The 21242-nt window shown below is 39.9% G+C and overlaps 1 protein-coding gene across 2 annotated transcripts in view; it reads right to left on the minus strand.

Annotated features, from left to right (window-relative positions):
- Positions 1-21242, minus strand: part of nipa2 (NIPA magnesium transporter 2) — a 43249-nt gene that overhangs the window by 2159 nt on the left and 19848 nt on the right. Inside the window, exons 1-6 of one of the 2 annotated variants that reach the window (XM_041198767.1) lie at positions 18998-19051; positions 17949-18040; positions 9863-10099; positions 7018-7074; positions 3286-3376; positions 2272-2432 (exon numbers count right to left, since the gene is read on the minus strand). In XM_041198767.1, coding sequence (XP_041054701.1) covers positions 2272-2432; positions 3286-3376; positions 7018-7074; positions 9863-10001 — 448 coding nt within the window. In that variant the 5' untranslated portion in view covers positions 10002-10099; positions 17949-18040; positions 18998-19051. Of the gene's footprint in view, positions 1-2271; positions 2433-3285; positions 3377-7017; positions 7075-9862; positions 10100-17948; positions 18041-18997; positions 19052-21242 lie in introns of those variants that run through there. The other variant, XM_041198768.1, reaches the window with a different exon arrangement.

Here is a 21242-nt window from a genome sequence, read left to right on the forward strand (position 1 = left end):
CTAACGTGGGCATGGTTGAAAACTTCAATAGTAGATGAGATGAAGGGGGGCTAGGACAAGCAATATTACAAAGGTGGAAATAGACAGCCTTGGTGGGAAGTATATGGTGTCAGAAGCTCAGCTCGGTCAAAGAAGACACCAAGATTGCGAACAGATGGATTCAGCTGAGAGGCAAAGATGTGGAATTGATGGCTAGGGAATGGTGTCTTCAGTGATGACAGAGGGCAATTGGCGTTCCCAATATTTAACTAGAGGAAATTTCTATTATTCCAATATGTTGATCAAGCAGTATGTCAAAACAGATGTAGCACAGGAGTTGAGAGAGATGGTGGTGAGGAAGGGCTGATTGTCCTCAGTGCACATGTGGAATCTGACATTGTGTTAGTGGACAATCATGCTGAGGGGCTACATGTTGATGAGAAATAGGAGGGGCCATGAATAAATCCTTGCAAGATTCCAAAGTAACAGGACTGTGAAGGGAAGCCACTGCAGGAGGTTCTCAGACTATGATTAGATAAATAATAATAGGTGAGGACAGTCCACTCAATTGAACAACGGAGGTGGTTTGAAGGAGGATGGCTCTTCAGCCATGTCAAAGGCTACAGACAAATCGGGAAGGATAAGGAAGAATAGTGCACCACAAACACATAAGATGTCAACATTTATAAGGGCTGTTTCACTGCCCTGGCAGGCTCAGAAAACTGAGGATAATTTCAAACATGAAGTTGTGGGAATGATGGGTACTGATTTGGGAGGCGACAATTCAAAGAAAGGATAGTGAGGTTGGGGATTGGGTGATAATTTTCAAGCATGGTGGGGTTGCAGGTAGGATTTATGAAAATGAGGGTGACGACCACAGATTTGAAAAAGATAGGGGTGTAATAGCAGCCAAAATAGTTAACATTATCAGCTAGTATGAGGGCTATGAACAGAAATTGGTTATCAGCAGTTTAGCGGGAACAGGGTCACACGGATAGAATGAGATCAGAGAGACCATGGGGGGAGGTAGAAAAGAAACAAGAGAAAGATGAGAGTTGAGGGCTAAGCGTATCAAAAACTCTGCTGTTTGTATCCTGACTCATACTAAGTTCCGTTCACCTATTACTTGTGCTAAGTGGCTCCTGGTATAGCAATATGTCAATTTTAAAATTCTCATCCTTGTATATTAATCCCTCCATGGCCTTGGCTCACTATCTCTAACTTCTTTCAGCCCCACAACCTTTCAAAAATTCAGCATTCCTCCATTTCTGCCCTCTTGTGCATTCCTAATTTCCGTCGCTCCTCTATTAGCAGCTGTGCCATCAGCTGCCCAGCCCCTAAGTTCAGGAATTCCCTCCCTAAAACTCTCGCTTCTTCTTTCAAGATGCTCTTTAAACTCTGCCTCTTTAACCAAGCTTTTGATCACCTATCCTAATGCCACTTTATGTGGTTTACTGACAAACTTGTCTGATAACTGATGTCTCATAATGCTGTGAAGCACCTTTGGACATTTTACTATGTTAATGGTACTACATAAATACCAGTTGTTGTTGTATAACTGAAATGTAACAATCTGTTCTTATTTCTCCAGAGGCGAATCAATGAGATTTATCAGTCCTCATAAGACAAACTCCATTATAAATCAGTGTTATAAGAAAAATTATGGCAGATCAAGAGAATTAAAATCAATTTATTGAAGTGTCAAAATAGAAAATTTTTAAAAACTTTGAGACAGTACAGAAAAGATTTTTTTAATTCTCCATCTCCTCACTTTTGATTTTTTCTTGTTTAGAAGGATAGATTTAAGAAAAAAATAATTCCCATTTCTACAATATTTTTCACAACCCCAGGACTAAAAGTGCTTAGCAGCCAATTAAATAGTTATGAATTGTAAACACTGCCAAAGTTGCAATGTAAGGAAGACAGAAGGCTAACTTGCTCACAGGAAGGTCCCATAGATCTAAATGAGATAAACTGCCAGCTAATCTGTTTTTGGTGGTGTTGGTTACAGGTTAACATTTTGGCCAGGACACCAGGAGAACTCTCGCTATCTTCAAACTATAAGAGAGCACAGGCAGCATTTTGGTTTAATGACTCATCTGAAAGTTGGCAACTCTGCCCGTACAGCTCTCCCTCTGTACTGCACTGGCAGTGTCAGCCTAAATTTTGTACTCAAGGCACTGGCCCACAACTTTGTCTCAGATGCAGGAGTGCTATTCACTGAGCCAAGGTTGTGCCTTATTTAAATTAATGCTGTATAAAGGAAGTAGAATGCGAAAGCACACGTGATACCTGGATCTTTAAGTTTAATGGCCATTTCATGTATGGTTTCCACCTCTTCCTCTTGCGGTGCATGTATTACCATCACAGTAGAACCGATAATACTTAGAAAACAACCAAGTTTGCCATGGAGGTTAAGTCTTTCGTTCAGAAAGTAAGATGACAGAACAGCACTATGGAAAAAAAAAGCCAACATATAAAAGAATGCAAACATTATGTTTGAAATAGATTAGATATTAAGGTAGACAGAAACTACATGTAGCCACAGTTATTTTATCACAATTGAAGTTCAATAATTATTCAACATTGAACTGTCCTAGCACTACAAGACAGTAGACATCAACAAGCAAGAACCTGCCCATTCCTTGACCCACTTCCATGTTAGCTTGTGCGACAACTGTGGAGTTCTCTCTTGTTTTGCCAGATGACAGGCGTCTAGTACGTTGCATAAATATAAAAATGAGGTGCAAGAGGGGAAAAATTGTTGTTTCTTCCAAAATTGATGCATGCAAATGTAGTCCAACCAATGAATTTAAAAGAGTTTTGTTTGTACCTATAACCAGATGCCTTTTATGTACATATCAATACTTAATTGAGTCCATTAACAGCTTCACACTGACTGGATACAGTCAGTCTTTTGTGAATAATCACAGACAAGTGGTTTTCGTTTGCTGTGGACACTCAGTCACTGTGTGCACATGCTCCAACGTGTTAAAAACTATTAAATCCCATCCACAATTTATCAACCTCTTGTGTCCTGTGTACTCAAGAAGCATGGACATTTCCAGCCTGTACAGGTGTGGATCAGCATCCAGTCTGGTCCTAAACTCAGATTTGCCAGGTTTCTCTGCAGAGATAGTTTTTAATTTGTACCCTGCTTTGAAGGAGATGCAAAACCTCCACAGAGAGGAGAATCCATATGAAAATACTACAAGTTGTAATTTGGTATTATATCGACTGGGGTCATATTTTATACAAAGATTTGTTATATCTTTTCTTTCTGATGCCCAGCATTAATATTCTTACCTGACAAGGACACTAAGAGCTCCCAACGGGGTCACTAATGTGGCTGGAGCAAAGGCATATGCAGCAAAGTTAGCAGCTTCTCCAGCGCCCACTGCAGGTGAGGTAAAGAACCCAGTTAAAATTCTTGATGCATTTTTTAAAGTCACAATTTGAGTTTGTTAGCACTGTCTGCATAAGTGATATTAACATTTCACAAAACCACAATGAATAGCTGTGAAAAAGCATTTGGTACAAGGATTCCATCCACCCCAGGATGTGGAGCCTACCAAGGACTTTTTGTAACATTTCCAATGCACAAAGGCAAAGTATTTCTCTAGGTGATACAGAGCAGAGTGTGAACTAGGGGTATACTGACGTGTCCTCAAAGAAAGACTTTCATTAGTATAGCACTTTTCACTGGATGGCTCAAAGCAATTAATAGCCAATGAAGTATTTTTGAAGTGCTTAACTGTTGTGATGTAGGAAGTGCAGCAGCAAATTTGCACACAGCAAACACCCACAAACTGCAAGATTACAATGACCAGATAATTTGTTTCCGTGATGTTGATGGAGGGATAAATATTGCCCAGGATACTGAGGTTAACTCCCCTGTCATCTTCAAAATATCCACTTAAGCAGGCAGATGGGGCATGGTTTAATATCTGATTCAAAAGATGGCAACTCCAACAGTGCAGCACTCCCTCAGTACCTTTATTCTTGTGTTCAAGTTCTGGACTTGAACCTGGGATCTTGTAACTCAGAGGCCTAATCAAAATAGCAAAGTCAGTCATTTAACCTGCATTTAGCTTTGAAATTATTAAAGCCTTGGCATAGAACAGAGTAAAAGAAATTTTACAATAAAATGCAGAGCTCTTTGTTTACGGCCACAAATTACACTGGTTAAGTTCAAACAATACTTAATTTGTGAGTAATCATTTAGATGTGACTTGATAAGAATCCAGGTTAGATTGGAAGGTATTCAATGTCTAACACAACTCCTAAAGCTGCACTACAAATGAGCACAACAATGTACAGCATTAACAGTATTTAGTAAAATAGTTTCAAGTTGGCACCAGCTGATTACATAAATGGTTGACCAATTTAAGCCAAGACATTTGTTTTTGCTAAGTTAGTTGATTTTGGATAGTTGTATAGATATTACAACTTTAATAGCAATCCTGGATTAGAAAAGGGAGAATCATCCAGAGTTCCTGTTCCTGATAACTGTCCAACAATGCTGGAAGTGCATGTGTGGGAAACTCGAGGTGAGGATGGAATCAAGCTCAGCTCTGATTCCCACAATAACCAACTGAGAGTCAGAATTGTCAACCTCTGACTTGATAACACAATGACTGAGACCCACAGCCCTCAACGGTAGAGAATTCCAAAGATTCATAGCCCTTTGAGTGAAGACATTTCTCTTCATCTCAGGATGGGGGAGTGATGGTGGCATAATGGTAATGTCACTGGACTAGTAATCTAAAGGTCCAGGCCAGTGTTCTGGGGAGATGGATTCAAATCCCATTATGGCAGTTGGTGGAATTTGGATTCAGTTTATAAAAGCCAGTCTCAGTAATGGTGACCATGACAAATACCATCAAATTTTGTTAAAACTCATCAGGTTCACTAACATCTTTTGGGGAAGGAAATCTGCCATCCTTATCCGGTCTGGCCTACATATGACTCCAGATCCACGGCAATGCGGTTGGCTCTTAACTGCCCTCTGAAAGCCAGCCACACAATTCGGTAATTAGGGATGGGGAAAAAATGCTGACCCTGTCAGCAACACCCATTTCCCCTGAAAGAATAAATTTAAAAAAAAAAATCTCAATCCTAAATGGCTAACTGTTTATTCTGAGTCTATGACGTCAGACCTAGACTCTTCATGCCAGAAGAAGCAATCTTCTAGGATGATCCTTGTCAGGCCCTTTAATAATTTTATATAGTCCAATGAGATCACCTCTCATTGTCCTAAACTCTAAGGGATGGGCTCTAATCACTCTCTCATCATAGGATAATCCCCTCATTCCAGGAATGAGGCCAGTGAACCTTCATTGTACTCCCCCTAAGGCAAGTATATCATTCCTTAGATAAGACAACTAAAGTTGTACACAGCACACCAGGTATGGCCTCACCAAGACCCTTTATAACTGCAGCAAGGCTATCTTACTCTAATGCTCCAATCCTTTAGTAATAAAGGTTAAAATACCATTTGCTTTCCTAATTGCTACTATACTTGCACCTTAACTTTCTGTAATTCGTGCACAAGAACAACCAGATTCCTCTAAATACCAAGATTTCCCAGGCTCTCATCCTTTGATCCATTTTCCCCAAAGTGAATAACTTTATATTTTTCCACGTTATATTCTGTTTGCACTTTCTTGCCCACTCACTCAAAGCGTCAAAAGCCTTTTGCAGCTTCTTTGCAATCCTCCTCATCACTGATTTCTCAAAGTTAGTTGTGAAACTAAATAATTTCAAGAATGAATGAAGAGATGGAAGAAAGGGATGTTGTGTTCCTATGACGAGAAGAACTCCAACAGCGTTATCCTTATAGCTATTTTTATAAACTTACTTTTTGCGGAAACAAAAAAAGATGGCTGCTACAAGTCACCTGACCATAGAGTTGCCCTTTGTCTGAGAACCACAACCAGGAGTTTCAAAAACAAAATAATTATTTTCGCAGTTTCTGGAATCTCACACTTCATTGTACAGACCCACTGTAATCACAAACACCAGATTATCCAACCTCACTGTGCCTAAAGAGCTGCTAACAGATTCATATCACACTTGGGGTTGTCCATATTCACTTCAAAGGGAACCACAGGGGTGTCATTCACCTTGCTAGCAGAGTCAGCGGGTCTGCCTAGACAATAGCTTCCTAAACACCAGGCCCTCAACACAGATGGTACCTCTTTCAACAATTAATGACTGGGGCATTATTAGCCCTGAAATCAAAGTCAATTCCAGACACTGGATAAACATCCCTTTTTGAAGTCTTTGTGGAGAAGGAAGGTCACATGACTCCAGTGACCATTTTGAAATCCCTATATGTCTTTGAGAACTGAGAACCAGTCAGTTTGCTGTTTTAACATCCAACTAGTGAGCCAGCAAAAAGCAGGCCCCTCCAGGCAGAACAAAAGCCTGTGCCTCGGAACTTGTCTCTGCAGGATTTTGTACCATTGTCTACAGAACTGACCCAGTCACTGCGTATCTACTTCATCTTGTGGTCAGCACCAACTGAAAAGCGAATACTTCAATTTTGCTCTTCAGCCAGCTAACTCGAATGCCTAAATGAAAGAATTCCTCATTGGACTCTGAAAATAACATGAACTAATATTCATTTCAGTGGTTCTTGTAATGTAAGACTCCTTTTCTCTATTCCCCCTTTACTGACTCTGTGTGTGTGTGTGTGTGTGTGTGTGTGTGTGTGTGTGTGTGTGTGTGTGTGTGTGTGTGTGTTTGTGTTTGTTTTTGAAGTGGAAGGTTGCAAACACTCCTTCCCCTGGACTTTGAATGTGGAAAATAAACTAACGTTCTGAGTTAGTCCTAACTCAAGTTTATTATTAGTAAATTGGATCACAAAAACCAAGGGATTGGGAAAACACGCCACCACAAACACCTTCTGCTTACGGACAGATGGTAAGAGGAAATCAGTGCAGTTTGGCTGTCTCTCTCTCTGGTCTATAACAGAGAGAAAAACTATCGGCAAAGGGTATTTCATTAAACAAACTACGTTACTCTCATACTTACTTGACAACAGTCCAGCCCACCATAGCCACTCTTTAAGATATGCATGCCCTCCCTGACCTGTGGATTCACAGAAAACAAGATGTACTAAAATAATTAAGTAATTAGCAATAATTCTAGTACATAAATAAATTTCTGCAACAAGGAGTGGAGTATGGGACAGTCTACTACAGTATTTGAAAGTAGCTACATGCATAAAATCTCTAATTCTTTCTCCTGTCCCTTATAATTCTCTCACTTTAATTTCAGGAAATTTGATGATGACACTGCCTCAATTTATTTTTCAGGAAATCCCTTCAGATGTTACTGATCTCCTTCCCATCAATGGAACTGAGGCTATTGGGGGTAAGGACAAGTATCCTTGTTCACAAGGGAACACACACATTTACTTCACATTGCTAAAGGATTTTAGATTTTTTTCTTCCAAATCTTTCCTTGCAACTTTTCATGTAAAGGTACTTAATCATGCTGAAATACAAATTACATGGTCAGCAGGCACCATCTGGTACCTCACCGAGGTACTCTTATCTCCTTGTGTGAGTTTAAACAGTGAACAGGTATTCTGATATTGTGGCTATTACAGCTGAGCATATTTCTGCTCACACTTTATACCTAGGCTCACTGGATAGCAATCATGTTTAGATGATATTATGTCATCTTAGCACAGGGATGTTGAATTTAATTGCACTATCATCACAACTGAAAAGCTAACTCAAAACAGACCAGAGATTAAAAATGGGACCTGCCTGGACTATCACCACTGTTATAGTCCAGGCTGTGATTTAACCAACCAAGCAACTGAAGTGGTCTTTCCAATGAAAACGTAAGTCTAGTTAGTAATTAGACCCATCATCAGAATATTTATCAGGCAAATTAAAATTGACTCAGAATTGACTATTTAAATGGTACAATTTTAAAAGGAAGTGCATGAACAGAGATCCCAGAGATACACAAATCTTTGAAGGAGGCAGGACAAACTGAGAACATTATTTGAAAAACAAATAGAATCCTCAGCTTTATAATTAGAGGAATAGAATACAAACAGCAAGAAAGTTATGAAAGAACCTTTATAAAACACTGGCCAGGCCTCCGCTGGAGTATTGATCCAGTTCTAGCTACCACACTTTAGGAAGGTGGTCAACTGACCTTGAAGAAAGTGCAGAGGAGATTTACTAGAGTGGTATCAGGGATCCGGAACTTGTAGAGAAACTGGAAATGTTCTCCTTAGAATACAGAAGGTAAAGGGAAGATGCAGTAGAGGTGCTGACCTCCCAGTTTTTGGTATGATCTGGTTAGGGACCCATAACGTTTTGTTTAAAGTGGCCAAAGTTTGAGATTCAAGACATTGCTAAGGGAATAAAGCCAAAAGATTCCACTAGTGTTGAACAAACAATACCAGGTTAGAAAAGTAAAACAATTTACAATATCTATCTTATATTCTAACATTCAGAGGAGGCACTGGCATAGTGGTATTGCTGGTATTCCAGGGTAATGCTCTGGGTACCCGGGTTCGAATCCCACTTTTGAATTCAATAAAAATCTGGGGTTAAAAGTCTGATGATGACCATAAAACTATTGCCAATTGTTGTAAAAACCCATCTGGTTCACTAATGTCCTTTAGAGAAGGAAATCTGCCATTCTTACCTGGTCTGGCCTACAATTGTCTCCAGAGTCCCTGCCTCCCCCACCCCAAACAAGGACAATTAGGGATGGGCAATAAATGCTGCCCTAGCTAGCGACACCCACATCCCATGAACAAATTTTTAAAAATAATTAGGGTTAACATGGAGGTACATGTGAATTAACGGGCCTCTCCTGAGCCCTCCCTGATGGCCAGAGCTTCTCATGAGCCCTCAAAGCTTAAAAATCTGCCAATTGCAGCCCTGCTTCTGCTTGCAGCATCTTTATCTGCTCCTCTTTCTTCTCAATTGGGACCTCTCCCTGCCCGGAACTCCCTTTTTGGGACTTCTCCCTGGGTCCCTTACCTGGGACTTTTCTCCAAAACCCTTTTTTTTCCTTTTTACGCAGGCACACCACCGTCAGCATGGCTGAGCCCCAAAACTGCCACTCTGCGCATGCACCGCCCACTCCCGGACAGCACATACACAAAACCCCCTAGACCTATTGGGGCTTGGAGTTCCTGATTTCCCGCTCAATGAATTAAGTTTGGTTCTCATAAAAGGTACAGTAAATGAGAAAATATTTCCAGTGGCAGAAAGGTCAATGACCGGTTGGCAAAAGTACGATGAGCAAAAAATTTTCACTGCGTGCTGTGATGATCTGGAATGCAATTTCAGAAAGGGTACTAAAAGCATATTCAATAGTAACTTTCAAAGAGAAATTGGATAAATATTTGAAGGAGAAAAAAAATACAGGGCTATGAGGAAAGGGCAGTGGGGTGGGATTAATGGATAACTCTTTCAAAGAGCAGGCAGGCACAATGAGCCAAATGGCCTCCTTCTGTGATGTATCATACTATGAAATTGTGTCTCCAAGCAACCTGCATAAAACATATAAGGACAAGAGGTATAACACATTTTAAGCTGCAGAATAAATTTTAAGCATCTACTATCTTGGCAAGTTGTGTTGTGACACAGGATGAATTTCTATGGCTAACATTACTCAAAATGAGTTATATAACATTAGAAAACATTATATGCCATATGGAAAGATAACTGTGGACTGTTAAAGTATTGTTCTCGAAATGTGGGCAACACTGACAATACCACATTTAATGCTCATCCCTAGCTGTCCTGAGGTGGTGATACAGGAATGGTGATCCAAAAGACTTCATCTCACCCACATATTAGAATATTGTTTACAAAGCAGTCCAGTAACAATATCTCACCTGCTCGCATTGACCCTTTTTTGGCCAGTCTGAGGAGACCTTTCTTTTTTAAGATGAAACTCCCTCCAATAAAGATGCTGGAGCTAATGGCTAACACCAAACCAACATAAAAGTCATATTTTCCTCTTTCCTGTCCCATTCTTCTCGGTATTAGCAAGCAGATGTTTACCACATTAAGTATCAAACCGAGGAGCTGCCACTGGGACCGAGGTAAAGGAGTAAATGTGACAACTGGAGCTATGATCAAAACAAACAAAAATTGGTTAAAACCTTTCTGACAATTTCACAGAAACACAGTAAAGACAGAACAAATTAGACACTGTTTCCTTGTGGCTTATTTGGGATTTATTTTTGTCACATTTCCTCTTCCTCATAGGCAGAACCTATACTTGCATTTTGCAAACCTCTCCTGTGATACATTGCCAAGCTTCAAGTATTCTCGTGTCATATTTAATGGATTAGTAAGGTAATTTTTGAAGTTTTCTTGCTTGATTGCTAATATTTTAACACAAGCCAAATGTAATGGGAACTACCAACACTTTGCTCCCCAAAATTCATGATGAGAGCATAGCAGAAACAGAAAATGAATCATAATTCAATTAAAATGTTTTTCTACATTTCACAAACTTAAGACAAACAAAAAGACAGACAAAAATAAAAACAAGTTCTGAACAGGAGTCGTATTGGACTTGAAAGTTAAAACTCTGTCTCTCTCTCCACAGACGCTGTCAGATCTGTTGAGTTTTTCCAGCACTTGTTTTCAGACAGACAGAATGTGTAATTCAGCGAAGTAAGGAAAAATTGTTGGAAATAGCTCAGTGAAGATTTTTCAATTGCATAATCTAACCCAGCCCAGTCCCTGTTCAGCTCTCCTCTTCTGATCTTACTTCCCTCATTTATTCCTCTTCACCCAATCCCAGCTCAATTCTCCTCATCCAACTTAAATACCGATCTTAAGTCCAACTCACATGATACAACTTCCAACAGCAACTCTCAGTCTCAACTGAATGGACATATATTACAAAGGCAAATTCAATGAACTTAGAAGTGCCAGATATTTTTCAGATATGGATACACTCCAGGGAATGAACTTAAGGTGCCTTTGCCCTTCAAACTGGGTGAGGAGAGGTGACAGAAAGACAAAAAGCAACTACAGCTCCAGTAAATTCACCACTTTCTTTAACTAATTGCTGGATCTGCTGACTTTTACATTTTTGCATATACCAAACCTCCACTCCAAATCTATATTCAGTACACACTTTGTTTTCATTTCCCAGTGTGCAAACCCTAGACAATTATTACACGGCATCTTCACTGTCGTTAGCTAATAATTGTTCTTTGGGGCGGAGAGGTATATACAAATTTTAAACAATGAACAGAACTGAGACTAGCAGTATGACAAAAGGAAAATTCATTCACGAGTGCTCACCAGTTTAACATCCCATGTGCCTTTTCACTACAATAAACACCCAGATGAAATTTAATGAGAGTGAATGAGCAAGAGACACCATCTCTCAAGAGATTACTGAACATTAATCTGGTTTGCCTGATCCCCACCTAATGTCAAGAACAAAAAGAGAGAAAAAAAATAGAAATTATAATAATGGGGATGTTGGAAACCTGAAATAAAAACAAAAATTGCTGGAACAACTCAGCAGGTCAGGCAGTGTTAATGGGGAAAGAAACAAAGTTGGTGTTTCAGGTCGATGACCTTCCATCAGAACTGGGAAAAATTTGAAACGTAAAAGTTTTTAACGATGTGAAAGGGGAGAGGGTGGAAAAAGAACAAAAGGAAAGGCTTGTGATAGGATAGAAGACAGGAGAGATTAAATGACAAAGGGTTGATGGTGCAGGGTCAAAGGGAACAGCAATGGAACAAGTAAAGAAACAAAAACTGTGCCTGGAGGAGGTGTGAATGATGAGAAGCTGCTGTCCGAAAGTAAAAACGAGGAAGAAACAAGGCTAAAATCAAAAACTGACCTAATCCTCCACTCCTCTAGCCTCAGTGTCCAATGGATCATTCTCCACCATTTCTGCTAGCTCCATGTAATGCCACCTTCAAACACATCTTCCTCTCCACTCCTAGCATTCCATAGGACCATTCCCTCCACAACTCCTTGGTCCACTCCCCAATCATCCCCAGCACCCCCTCCCCTTCACATGGCACCTTTCCATGCAAATGCAGGAGATACAAAACCTGCCCTTTTATATAACTCCTCCCTCCTCACCATCGTAGGCCCCAAACATCCCATTCAGCTGAAAGTGATTTCCATGTACTTCTTTCAATTTAGCATTCTCTATGTGCTGCTCACAATGCCGGCTGCTCTATATATTGCAGAGACTAAATGCAGATTACATGAATGCTTTGTTCAGTCCACAAGCATGACCCCAAGTTTCCAGTAGCATGTTGTAAATCTCCAAGTTGCTCTCAACACTCTCCCCTCTGCCCTCAGCCTCCTGCAGTGTCCCAATGAAGCTCAACACTGTCTCAAGGCACAGCACCTCATCTTTGAATTAGGCACTTTACAGTCCTCTAGGACTCAATGAGTTCAACAATTTCAGACCATAATCTCTTCCCCCAATTTGTTTCTTGCTCCTCGTAGGTCTCAGTTTTATTCTTGTTTTTACTTTCGGACAGCCATTGTGCTATTATGCCATTGACACCTCCTCTGGACACATCTTTTGTTTCTTTGCTTATCCCATCACCACTCCCTTTGGCTCTGCACCACCAATTCTTGTCATTTAATCTCTCCCATCTTCCACTCTAATACATCCTCTCCTTCTGTTCTTTTTCTATTACATCTCTAATTTTTCCCAGTCTGATGAAAAGTCATTGACCTGAAATGTTAACTCAGTTTCTCTCTCCACAGATGCCTAACTTGTTAACTTTACTTAAGAATCATTTATTGGCATCTGTATTAAAATGTCAATTTCAGAGTTTATATCCATAAGACTTAGGAGCAGAAATTAGACCATTCGGCCCATTGAGTCTGCACCGCCATTCAATCATGGCTGATAAGTTTCTCAACCAAATTCTCCTGCCTTCTCCCCGTAACCTTCGATCCCCTTACCAATCAAGAACCAATCTATCTCGGTCTTAAATGCACTCAATGACCTGTCCTCCACAGCCTTCCGTGGCAATGAATTCCATAGATTCACCACTCTCTGACTAAAGAAGTTTCTCCTCATCTCTGTTCTAAAAGGTCTTCCCTTTACTCTGAGGCTGTGCCCTCGGGTCCTAGTCTCTCCTACTAATGGAAACATCTTCCCCACGTCCACTCTATTCAGGCCTTTCAGTATTCTGTAAGTTTTAATCAGATCCCCCCTCATCCTTCTAAACTCCATCGAGTATAGACTCAGAGTCCTCAAATGTTCCTCATATATTAAGCCTTTCATTCCTGGGATCATCCTCTCCAGAGCCAGCACATCCTTCCTGAGATATGGGGCCCAAAATTGCTCACAATATTCTAAATGTGGTCTGACCAGAGCCTTATAAAGCCTCAGCAGCACATCATTGCTTTTATATTCTAGTCCTCTCGAAATAAATGCCAACATTGCATTTGCCTTCCTAACTACCGACTCAACCTGCAAGTTAACCTTAAGAGAATCCTGAACTAGGACTCCCAAGTCCCGTTGCACTCCAGATTTCTGAATTCTCTCCCCATTTAGAAAATAGTCCATGCCTCTATTCTTCCTACCAAAGTGCATGACCTCACACTTCCCCACGTTGTATTCCATCTGCCACTTCTTTGCCCTTTCTCCTAACCTGTCCAAATCCTTCTGCAGCCTCCCTGCCTCCTCAATACTCCATGTCCCTCCACCTATCTTTGTATCATCTTCAAACTTAGCCAGGATGCCCTCAGTTCCTTCATCTAGATCATTAATGTGAAAAGTTGTGGTCCTAACACTGACCCCTGCGGAACTCCACTAGTCACCGGCCGCCATCCTGAGACGGACCCCCTTATCCCCACTCTCTGCCTCCTGCCAGACAGCCAATCTTCTATCCATGCTAGTACCTTGCCTCTAACACCATGGGCTCTTATCTTACTGAGCAGCCTCCCGTGCGGCACCTTGTCAAAGGTCTTCTGGAAGTCCAAGTAGATAACATACATTGGCTCTCCTTTCTCTAACCTACCTGTTACCTCCTCAAAGAATTCTAACAGATTTGTAATCAACAATTTATATTTACTGACATTACGTTTACTGACATTAAATATGCCACACATGGACCCACGCCTGCATGCCATTTCAATCTGATTATAGTCTTTTCCTCATATTGGATTCTAACATTAACAAAAATCTTTGTGCCATCCACAAATTTACTGACAGTTCCCACATCATCTTCATTCAAATTATTTACATAGACAATGTAGAAAAATTATCCCAACCCCAATCCCTGTGGAATTTCACTAGTAAGCAGTCTCCACATAGAGCCACTACCATTTTAATTATCCTCTGCCTGCAAAAATACAGCCAACTCCTTATTTATCCCGAGATCTACCCACTATTAGACAGTTCTCCACCTTCTAAATTAGTCTATTATGTGGCAGCTCCTGAAAATCCAAAAATACCATGCTTCTCAGGTTATCTAAACAGACCTGTAAAACTGAACCAGGCTGTCAAGTTGTGACGTTCTTCCGAAATCATTGAGCTTCTGCTAACTTCTTCTCTGTCTGGGTGATTAGTGTCTCTAATGATCCCTTCTAGTAACTATAACTGAAATAAAGATAAATTGGCCCATAAACTTTGGACTTAAAAAACTTAAAAAATAAACTTAAAAAAAAATAATGGTATAATATTAGCCTATGTTGGATTGAATGTCTGAACGGAAAAAAAAAGCTCCTTATTTGGCCGCAGGTACTAACTCCCATTCCAAATGGAGATTTGTGTGAAAGAGAGAGATCAGTGCAAATAGCTGTGACTGAAAAGATAATTATTGGCAGATTTACAGGGACTGTAACTGCAAAGCCCTCATCAATGCAAAGGAAAACCTGGCAGGTGTATAACATGTGGTCCATCTACATTCTACAACCACCCTTCCAACCAGAGCTGTAAATTCCATCTAGGTTTAATCATAGGTTTAAGCATTGAACTTCACAGCTGTACATTATTTGGATTGCACACCAGCTTTGTCCATTTAATAAATATTTACTAAAGTCCATTAAACCCTATTGGAAAAGCAGTGCTTTTACTGATTTTCTGTTTTTATTCTTTTATGGGATGTGGGCATCGCTGGCTGGGCCAGCATTTATTGCCTATCCCTAACTGCCCTTGAGAAGGTAATGGTGAGCTGCCTTCTCAAACCGCTGCAGTCCATGTGGTGTAGGTACACGCACAGTGCTGTTAGAAAGGGAATTGCAGGATTTTGATCCAGCGACAGTGAAGGAACAGCAATATATTTCCAAGTCAGGATGGTGAGTGACTTGGAGGGGAACTTGCAGGTGGTGGTATTCCCATCCATCCGCTGCCCTTGTTCTTCTAGATGGTAGTGATCGTGGGTTTGGAAGGTGCTGTCTAAGATGCTATGAGTAAGAAATATGTGAAGGTACACCACCACATTAATGATGGACAAGAGAATAGGAATTCTGTGATGAAAAACTCACCTCCTGACTCCCCAAAGCCTGTCCACCATCTACAAGGCATAAGTCAGGAGTGTGATGGAATACTCCCCACTTGCCTGGATAAGTGCAGCTCCCGCAACACTCAAGAAACTTGACACCATCCAGGATAAAGCAGCCAACTTGACTGGCACCACATCCACAAACCTTCACTCCCTCCATCACCGACACACAGTAGCAGCAGTGAGTACCATCTGCAAGATGCGCTGCAGGAATTCAGCAAGGCTCCTTTGACAGCACCTTCCAAACCCACGACCATTACCATCTAGAAGGACAAGGGCAGCAGATAGATGGGAACACCATCAACTGGAAGTTCCCCTCCAAGCCACTCACCATCCTGACTTGGAAATATATTGCTGTTCCTTCACTGTCACTGAATCAAAATCCTGCAACTCCCTTCCTATCAGCACTGTGGGTGTACCTACACCACATGGACTTGCAGCGGTTCAAGACAGCAGCTCACCACCTTCTCAAGGACAACTAGGGATGGGCAATAAATGTTGGCCCAGCCAGTGAAGCTCACATCCCATGAATTAAAAAAACTGTGCTACTTCAGTCTTTATTATGAGAAATAACCACTTTCTGAAATGTAATTCATTCTTATAGGTTGGCTGCTGACGGCAGTCCAGGTTGATAATGTATTACAATCCACCAATTTGCCCAATGCTCTGAGCATGCATCATAATTCATTGATCAAGTTTGGTATATTTACTGCACAGTCTCAAACACATACTGGGTTAAGATTTTTCAAGTGCACAGGCTGTCAAATATTTGCTTTACTTTTTCTTAAATAATGATTTATATAATCACATGGATAGGGCCCAATGGCAAGCATTTATACATCATGCAGTGTTCTGAACTGAAATATGAAAGAAACCCCAGTGTTATACTTACTGCACGAGTCTCTTAAGATTCATGATTATTGCCGCAAGGACATATTGAAGGATAAGGAGTACTGGGATGCATTGCTAAGACAATTCCATATAAAACAAAAGGTGTATCCTTGTACAAGACCTTGGCTAGGCCTCATCTAGAATATTGTGTCCAGTGCTAGTTTCCTCATATGATAGGAGATAGAGGATCTTGAAAAAGACTTCAAGGCAAAGCAGTTAGAATGAAACCAAGTTTAAAAACCCTTAATTCTCACAATTGATTTAGGAGCACGGGGTCTTTTACTTTAAAAATGAGTTCAGGGAGATTTGATTGGGCATTTAAATTAAAGAAGGAATCAGACTGTGGCTATGAATAGCCAAGTTGAATCAGATAGGTCAGGAAAATAAGGGAACATGCATGTAAGATACATAAGCACAGAACCACCCTAGGTGCCAAGTGTTTTTTTTTTTACAGAGGGCCTTCAACCTCTGGAAGAACTGGCTAGCTTAGACAGATGCACTGCACACATTCAAAAGGGAGAGGTTGGCAGTTTCTGGCTGAGGTTGATATCACTGCATACAAAAGATGTACAAGAGTTACGTCTCACTCACTGTGATCTCCTGGAATTTATTTTAATTGCCTTTGGGAGCTGAAGAAGAATTGCCACCAATAATCTTTGTTTTTCTAGTACCATTTACATAGCAAAACCAGAGTGTTATCAAACAAGTTTTGACACCAAACCACATTAAGCAGATATTGGGACAGATGACCAAAAGCAAAAGAGGTAGGTTCTGAGGAGTGTCTCAAAAGGAAAGAGGTTTTAGGAAGGAATTCCAGAGTTTAGGGCTAAGGTAACTGAATGGTGGAGCAATGAAAAATTGGGAACAGACATCACATCAGAACTGGAGGAACCCAGAGATCTTGGCGGGTTGTTGGGCTGAAAGAAGTTACAGAGAAATGGAGGGATTTGAAAATAAAGGTGAGAATTTTAAAATCAAGGCATTGCCCGATAGAGCCAATGTAGGCTGGCAAGCACAGGGGTGATATCTACAATTCTTTTCTGCTAAATTAGCCAAGAGGTTTTTTTTATCTCTCTGGTAGATTACACAGCTGCTAGTGGGTGAGAGAAGTGGGAGTCATGGTGCTTAAATGCAATATAACTATGTGGGAATGGCTTGATAAGCCAGCTTCTCTTCTTTGTTTCAACGTTTTCATATGCTCAGATAGCCAGCTATTTTGTAGCTATATTAAGCAACTATTTTCTGCCAGAATATCACAAAACCTATATTCACACAGAACATGCAGATAAGAGTATTTGAAATACTGCACAATTTCTGTAAATTAGAACTAAAGAAATAACACAAAAACTGTTAAATCCCAGAGACACAAAAAATGTCATTGATATTGTAGGATAAGCCTTAAGAGTACCTGCAAATTGCTCCCAAGAACATGTTTTTGAATGAATTATGATGGACTGAATATTCCTCATCCACCTTTATCTTGTAGTATTAGATATAATTAACCAACCAGCGTTCATATATGATAAAGTGATCCCATACGAAACAGAAGCGATGGTTAAATAACTATTACAATACCTTGTATCTTTCTTCGTTGAAAAACGTTAACGTGCTGTTCCTCTTTTCAATAAATGCATTGGGTTGCTACTTACAAATGATACGCAATATATCTGTTGGCGGGAAATAACAATTGTTTAATCATAAATTGTTTACAGTAAGAAAGGAATAGTCAGGAATAATTGCGAACAGAGTTGACTGTGTCGCTCATTCTTTTTCTTACTTGTCTGAACTTACCACAATTCAGGTTAACATCACATTTCAAACCACAAAAAAATTTCCTAATCATTTTCACAAAACTAAAGTTTTAATAAACTAGCAGCCCTAAACACATGGCCCAACTGACTGATCCCGCACTTAGGTTTAGGGACAACTAACTATGGAGTGTCATTTTTATAAGTGAATCTCTCATGGCCTTGTTAAATGTTTATTAGAGGAAATGGTAGATATTTTTGATTCCAGTGAAGGGTTGATAATCAGAGGGCACAGATTTGAGACAATTGGCAAAAGAATCAGAGGCAGCATGACAAAACGCTTTTTTACATAATGGGTGGTTAGGATTTGGAACATGCTTCCTGGTTGGGTGACAGACACAGATTTAGCAGAAGCATTCAAAAGATAATCAGATAAATAGCTGAATTTTTAAAAATCACAGTGATATGGGGAAGAAGCAGGGGAATGGGACTAACTGGGTTACTCTTCAAAAGAGCCAGCACAAATTTGATAGCTGAATGGTGTCCTTTAGTGCTGTAATGTTCTATGATTCAATGTGTTAATTGTAACAGGTTGAACATGACAGCACCATCACTTGAGTAATAAGAACTCAAGATGTTATTAACAACATTAGAGTGCTCCCCAATGATTTCAACTGGAAACAAGGCAGCATTACAAACTCAAGAATTCTTATTAAATAATTCTGTTCCATACAGTTATATTCACAACAAGTTAATTTTTCAGTGTCAGCAGTTCATAAACTAAGTTGAGTCTTGCAGTTAACGCATCTGTGATTTATTTTATTTTACTTTCCAAAATTCTAACAGTAATGTATAACATGCAGTAAAATTATTTACTTTGCAGCCTTTCAATGTCGTAATTTAAAAGAACTAAAGCTGCAATTCAAGCACAACTTTTTTGTTCTTCAGTCATGGAGACTGGTTCTATTCTTTTCCAGATAGCTAGGGAACAAAAGATAGAAGTGAAACCTAAACTTTTATTTACGAAGACAGCACTTCCAACATGAACATCCTACCCGGTCTGCTCCTATAGGAGCATAAGTGAACTCTCGATTAACATCCACCACCTGAATACAATCAGATTCTCAATTACTATACATTTAGTACTTACGACATATGCAATTTTCCAAACAATATTGGTATTGCTCCGTGCATTAGATTTTACCCTCAGTCACCATGTCTGGGCTTATGTTCGTGTCCCATATTTACAGATGGGCCATGCCCTGCTCAGCTAGGCCTTAGCCATGATTCAGGGAGGCTACTGAATGCCTATATATCTTAATACATACCATGGTGTGTGCCCTTTTCTGCTTTCTGACTCTGCTGGCTTCACACAATGCCCGATATAAATTTGCTCTACTTTCAGACTCTATGTAAACCATGCTTATGCTGCAATTCATTTTGTATTTGTTGACTAGAACTTTGTGCACATTTTTGTTAATGGAATTGTAGAAATGTACAACACAGGAGTCCATTTGGCCCATCATGTCTGTGCTAGCTGAAAAGGAGCAATCCCACTTTCCGGCTCTTGCTCCCTAGCCTTGTAGATTACAGAACTTCAATGCATGTTCAACTACTTTTTAAAATGCAATGAGATTCCTGGCTCTACCACATTTTCAGACAATGGATTGTTGAATGTAAACCTTTGAAAAAAGCTATCAACATTTTTATTTTTAAAAAAGTGACTTTCTTCCACATTGTGATGTTTTTGATAGGCAGGGATGAAGAGATTATACTGCAGCAGTAAATAGAAATCAAGGTACTTAATGTGATATGCCCTGGAAAAAGATGAAGATAGCTTCAGCTTTTCCTTACTTTAGTTCACACACAGATTGTTACTTAAGTAACGTGTGTCTCCCAGTCAAAAGTAAGTGGAATGCCTCATTTTACTTTCTCTCTATTGTCTACCCCATTATACCTCCAGCATCTTGAACTTGCTGATTAGTGCTATTATATAAACATATTTTTCCGCACTAGCTCTGACATAATGGTGAGTTATTAACTATGATTTTTACACTGCATTGGAACCCATTCATAGCTCACTAAGCAATAATCTCCTGCACTCTAATAAACAATGCAATATTCCTCAGAAATCAATGGTAACTCATGTTTATTCAGAATCTATTTACATCTGTCAATTTGCATCTGTTTCAAATTCTTATAATGCATCCTAAGCACAGTTTTTCAATTAAATCCATGCAGTTGTTCTTCATTCTCTGATTCACAGTATTTTCAGGAACTATCAAGAAGGCCAGTGTCCTTAAAAAAACATTGTAAAGATATTCAAGGTTGTCAAAACATTAGGACATTATCCAAATGACTGCTCCCCTTGCCATGCAATATATCAGTGCTTTGGAACAGCTTTCAGATTATTTTCCCTTCAGGCTAATGTTGCTATTATTTCAAAAGCAGCCTTTTGCTTTAGTTGTTAATGCAACTGTCATCTCATGTTTTGGAGGAGCAGCGTTAAGAGAGACCACAGAAATAACGAGACAATCACCAGGATTTTAAGAAAACAGGAAACCTAGTTAGGCTTTCTGCCACAATAAAGCCTTTCTGAGGTGACTTTTACCTTTAAGCTCAGTAAGAGTGGATACAAGCACTGATGCCAAAGCAACACAGGCCATTCTCCTTTATTATTCCAGTCTCTGTGTGTTTCCAAAGATCTGTTCAGGAGGAACATTGCATCATGAACAGCAATCACCAAGCCCACTGGGAATGTGATGCTGAGCCTGTACTGTTCATGAACATGAAGCAATGAACCAGCACGGTCCCCAGAAGGCGGTCATTGTTGAATCAGGTCACATATTTATACCAGTAAATGCTATTCACAGCAGGAGACCACAACTGTTTGAAGTGACAGCATTCTCAAAGTAAAAGCATCATAAATGTTCCAAGCTATCTCTTCTTGAAATAGGTTGCGGTAGGTTCAAACTGCACCTGTTCAACTAGCTGAAGAAATGAAAAGCCATCCTCTTGTAAAATTTTGAACACCAGTGTTATCGTCAGTTCCTCAAATAACTCATGATCGAACCGACTTGCAAATCTTCAATGTCTGCAGTGTTATCATCTGAGGTGCAAC

Source organism: Carcharodon carcharias, chromosome 11 (genome assembly GCF_017639515.1).
Source record: "Carcharodon carcharias isolate sCarCar2 chromosome 11, sCarCar2.pri, whole genome shotgun sequence".
Lineage (NCBI taxonomy): Eukaryota > Metazoa > Chordata > Chondrichthyes > Lamniformes > Lamnidae > Carcharodon > Carcharodon carcharias.